Source organism: Monoraphidium neglectum (genome assembly GCF_000611645.1).
Source record: "Monoraphidium neglectum strain SAG 48.87 unplaced genomic scaffold scaffold01007, whole genome shotgun sequence".
Taxonomy (NCBI): Eukaryota; Viridiplantae; Chlorophyta; class Chlorophyceae; order Sphaeropleales; family Selenastraceae; genus Monoraphidium; species Monoraphidium neglectum.
In genome coordinates this window covers 1-5,057 of record NW_014012621.1, presented here as the reverse complement: position 1 = coordinate 5,057, position 5,057 = coordinate 1, and the positions used below count along the sequence as shown (strand labels likewise).

Here is a 5,057-nt window from a genome sequence, read left to right as displayed (position 1 = left end):
GGTGCCGCTGCTGCTACCGCCGCTGCTGCTGCTGCTGCTGCTACCGCTGCGCTGCCTCCGTCGCTTGTTGATGATGCTGATGCTGGTGCTAGTGATGTTTCGTCTAAAGCTGCATCCCATTTGCTTCCATAGGCGAAATTGCCTGCGACACGGCAGGACAACCACACCGCATAAAACTCAGCCTCCTTGGCTCCCATCCCCCTGCCACAATCCGCTCAGGGAGGCATCCGACGCAGCGGAGCGCGAGGTGAGGCACCGCACCGCACCGCACCGCACCTCACCTTACACAAGCCCAAACCCATCCCCGGGGTACCATGTGCCGATCATCGCAGCGGACCTCGCGCCATTCTCCTGTGAAAACGCGCCAGCCAGCCACCCGGTGTCGGTTTGTTCCCTTTCGCGCAGCACGTTTTCGCTCAGCGCCCCCTGGTGGAGGTTGCATCGGCCTCATTCACGCACATTCCCTTGGACGTAGTCTCCTGTGGCGTAGTCCCTTTGACGCGTTACCGTGACGCCCCCATGGTGCAGCCTGTCCCCCAGCAATTCCGCCCTGTAACCCAGGCCCCCTAAACCCCACCCCAAAGGTGCGCCTGATGCGGGAAACAAGGGACACCGCGATTGACGAGGCGGCAAGGTGACCGAGCCCCTGGGCTGCGTGGGTTTAGGTGTGTAAACCCTGGGGAGGCACGTGCTGCTGCGTGACGCCCAGACCGCACTGGCGAACGCTCCCCTGGTGCTGGCGCCCCTTCGAGACCCAACACCGACACAAGAGCACATATCCGGCCCCTGCGCTTCTCGACCTCTCGTCTTTCAGGGCGAAGGCAGACCTGCGGGAGCTGGCAGCAGCGCACGAGTCATTGGTGACGTCATCGCGCGACGCGCGCCTGGCGGCCGACGTGCGGCTGGCCGAGCTGGTGGGGGAGGCCAAGCTGAGGGCGTACGAGATGACGCGGGTGCAGGTGGGCAGGGCGGGGGGGCCGCGCAGCACCCCTTCCTGGGTGGGTGATGCCGCATTGATGGCGTGGCTTTGCAGGGCCGCCTCCGAGGCTGGGTGGGTTGCGATGGGCCCAGCCGCGCCCATGCACAGAATGGCGCATGGCTGTGGGTACCCCTCCCGGGTGCACCGGTGGCGACTCGCGCCCAACCTCCGCGCAACGCGTGGGCGCTCACGCAACCTCTGCGTGGGGTGCGCCGCACGCGGCCGCAGGCGCTATGTGATGAGCGGGGTGTGGCGTTGCGTGAAGCGCGGGACCAGGCTGAGCTTCTGGAGGACAAGGTGGGTGGCTGGCAGGTGTGTGTGCACGGGGGGGCGGGGTGTGTGTGTGTTTGGGGGGGGGTGGCGGGGGGTTGGCGGCGTAGTGGGAGCGGGTGCGTGGATCTGTAGGTTGGTGGGTCGGAAGCAGCTTGGTGACGGACAATGCGTAGCGCTCTGTTGACAGGCCCGCACGCGCCCTCCCTGCAACGTCAGCGCGGCTGCCACCGCCCCCTCACTCTCACCTCCCCACACACGCAAATACGACTCTCACACCACCCCCTACCCCCACACCCACACGCAAAACCCTCGAACCCCAGGTTCGCGCGCTCACCTCCGCCGCGCTGGCCCTTGAGGCGGACCGCGACCGCGCCACCGCGGAGCTGCGCGCCCAACTGGACGCCGCCGTGGGCCAGCTGGCACAGTACGAGGCCGCAGAGATGGGCCTCGCGGGGGCGGCCCTGGTGGGGCCGACACACAGCCTCCACGCGCCCGACGGCGGCGGCGGCGCCGCGGGCTCGGAGCTGCAGCAGGCGCCAGCTGGCGGCGGGGGCGGGGGCGTGGGCGCGGAGGGCGGGAAAGGGTCGCGGCCGCTGCGCGCGCTGGGGCTGACGGCGCTGTCGGCACGCTGCACGGCGCTCGAGGCGGAGAAGGGGGAGCTACGGCGCGGCTGGCGGGAAGCTGAGGGGAAGCTGGCGCGGGCGGAGGGGGAGCTCGCGAACGCGCGGCAGCGGCTGGCGGCGGCGGCGGGGCCGACGAAGTTTGTGTTGGAGCGGATGGAGGAGGCGCAGGCACGGGCGACAGAAGCGGAGGCCCGGGCGGCAGCGCTGCAGGTGGGCGGTGCGCAGGGCGGGGTTTGGCCGTGTGTTGGGCGCATGAAGGGGTGCCTTGGGGGGCTCTATTGGGAGGGAGTGCGCCTGCATTGGTGCTGCCTGGGTGGGCAAGGGGCGGCAGCACGTGGCAGACCGGTGGGGCCACGGGCCGAGGCTGACTTTGCTGATGCTTGCACACTGTGGAGTTTTGAGCATGCAGCGCGGGCCAACAATGTCCACTCTTACCATTGGACAGCACTGCAGGTGCCTCTGCATTTAAACCCCCCACCCAATGCTTGCATCACCTTCTGCGCCGGTCGCCCCGCCACACGCCGAAACCCCCTTGCCGCCCCGCAACCTGCAAAATTGTCCCCCCAAACTTCAAACCGCCAGGCAGCCCTGGAGGCGCGTGAGGGGGCGCACAGGGCGGCGCTGGAGGAGCGGTCCGCGCTGCGGTCTGACCTGTCGAGGCTGCTGCGGGAGAGGGGGGCGCTGGACTCGCTGCGCGCGCTGGTGGCCGGGGCGCTCGGGAAGGCGGCGGCGGGCGGGGGCGGCGAGGGCTGAGCGGTGATGAGGGTGGAGCGGATGGCGGGACGGGGCCGTCAGGGGCCTCACGGGTGTAACTGCTTTGTATTTGAAGCAGCGTGTGACGGCTGGAAGGGGCCCGCATGGGGTGCCCACACAGACATAGCGACAGCTGCTGGTGAGGACAGTGCTTTTTGCTTGCTGCCCTCCTAGTTGTGGGGGGGCTGCAGGCAGCTCGCGGCGGCACAGGCGCCCCGTCCGCAAAGGCGGTTAGGGTCGGTGTCCAGCCATGAAGGGTGGGTAAATTATGGGTTCTGGAGGCCGACTTACATGTACGACATCTGGGCTGGGAGAAAACGCTCGGCGGTGCGCCTGCCGGCCACCTTGGTCAACTCAACAGGACAACTAAACCGAGAGCTGCACCAGGCGCGGGCAGCTAGGACAGGTTCAGCGAACATTGTGCGCTGTGCTCTGTTGTGATGTCACGGCATCATCATTAAGAGGTTGTGAGCCGAGGACGTCACCTCCGAGCTCGAAATGGAGAAACAGCAGCTTCTCATCGGGTCCACAACAGACCAACGCCCTTGTCCGCAACCTCCACGTCAGAAGGGTCTGGTTGCGCATGGTGAGTTCACAGACGTATGGTTCTGTCTCATTGTGCGCAGTCCGTCCTCTGTCACCCCGCGTCCTGACCGGGGGCCCCCTTCGCAGCACTGCAGCACACGCTGTCCCTGTTGGGTGTGTATGCTCTGCTTGCTCGATCGCAGGCGGATCTTAACACTTGATTACTTCGGGCATTCCGGCCTATCGTCGTGTAGCCACATGGGCCGGAGCTTCCAGTGTTCTGACCGCTGCAAAATGCTGCCACGGGCTGCTGCCATTGCGCTGCTGGTCCTGGTCTTGCTAGCCACCGTTCAGCCGGTGGCCTTTGCAAAGAAGAGCTACTACGACGTGCTAAACGTGCCCAAGCAGGCAAGCGAGCAGCAGATCAAGCGCAGCTACCGCAAGCTCGCGCTGCAGTACCATCCGGACAAGGTCAGCGGGAGCGAGGAGCAGAAGGCAGAGGCGGCCAAGCGCTTCGCCGACATCAACCACGCGTACGAGACGCTTTCGGGTGAGTGGCTGGGGTGGTGCGTGGTTGGGGGGTGAGCAAGGGGGGGGGGGGCGGGGCGCGATGGTGCACAGCGCGGCTGGGGGGCGGTTGGTTGCCTGAGGAGTCCGAACGCGGCGGAGAAGCGAGACACAACAGCGCTACAACAGCACACCTTTGTTTCTGTGTGCGGCGATTATGCAACATCAGACAAGCATTGGGTGGGCTTTCTCTGTGCGAGATGTGGAAGTGCAGGGCCGCGCGTCTGTTGCATGCTTGGGGGATCAAAGCGGAGCAGCATGTGCAGGCAGCAGCCATCAAACGCAGCCGCCGCCTCGGCTGCTTTCATCTCATCATGGGCCCGTGGCACTCTAGCAAAGGCTGGCGGTGCCAAAGCGTTGGTGTGTCGCAGCAGCGCATGACCAGTCTCCACAGGCTCTGTGCAAAAGCTCTGTGCAGCCCACGCTTGCGGCGCTCTGCCCTGAGCCCCCCAGCACCCGCCCCGCCTGAAACCCCCCAGACCCTGAGAAGCGTGAGATCTACGATCAGTATGGCGAGGAGGGCCTCAGGCAGCACCAGGGGCAGCAGGGCGGCGGCCGCGGGGGGCCCGGCAACATCTTCGACTTCTTCTTTGGCGGCGGGGGCGGCCCCTTTGGCGGGATGGGCGGGGAGGAGGAGGAGCAGATCCCCAAAGGTGTGTGGTTGGGAGCGTGCGGCTGTTAGAAGGGGTGGTGGCCCTCGATTTTGTAGGGGTTGCCTGTGCATGTTAACAGCCGAATTGGGAGTGTGCCATGCACCGACTGGGGTGGACGCTGTGTTGAGGCTGCAGTTGCGAATGCCACAAAGAACAAAGAAGGTGGCACACTGGAGCTCTAGGACTAGGCTGTGGGTCCGTCAGCATGCACCACAGCCGCAGACACTCGACCCCACAGAATTGCGCAACCAAGCCTGACTGCTGACACCCCGATCCCGATCTCACCCCTGGGCCTGTCATTCCGTTTCACCAGGTGACACGGTGGTGGTCGACCTGTTTGTGACGCTGGAGGACCTGTACAGCGGCCGCGAGATCCCCGCAACGCGCGACAAGGCCGTGTTTGTGCCGGCCCCCGGGAAGCGGCGCTGCAAGTGCCGGCAGAAGCTCACCACGCGGCAGCTGGGGCCTGGGATGATCCAGCAGTTCACGCAGCAGGTGAGGGTGGGGGCGTGTGGGGGTGCAAGGGGTGTGGGGGTGCAACTTGTGTTCATGTGTGTGTGTATATGTGTACGTATCATGTGAATAGGTGTTGTGCAGGTTGATTTGAGTTTATTTCAACGCGCATGGTGCTGAGGGTTGCAACCCGGAGGGGAGGGTCATTCAATGATTTGCTCACAACACAGT

General features: G+C 65.5%; 2 protein-coding genes across 2 annotated transcripts; both read left to right on the top strand.

Annotated features, from left to right (window-relative positions):
• Positions 1-593: 593 nt before the first annotated feature.
• MNEG_6283 (hypothetical protein) lies at positions 594-2,628 on the top strand (the record flags this gene model as incomplete). The annotated part of the gene is made up of 5 exons (XM_014045241.1): positions 594-634; positions 815-959; positions 1,208-1,276; positions 1,573-2,085; positions 2,458-2,628. The coding sequence occupies 5 exons, from the start codon at positions 594-596 to the stop codon at positions 2,626-2,628; spliced, it is 939 nt and encodes a 312-aa protein (XP_013900695.1).
• Positions 2,629-3,447: 819 nt separating this feature from the next.
• MNEG_6282 (putative DnaJ subfamily B member 11) lies at positions 3,448-4,980 on the top strand (the record flags this gene model as incomplete). The annotated part of the gene is made up of 4 exons (XM_014045240.1): positions 3,448-3,703; positions 4,200-4,373; positions 4,687-4,868; positions 4,960-4,980. 4 exons carry the CDS (start codon positions 3,448-3,450, stop codon positions 4,978-4,980), a joined length of 633 nt encoding a protein of 210 aa, XP_013900694.1.
• Between the last annotated feature and the right edge of the window lie 77 nt (positions 4,981-5,057).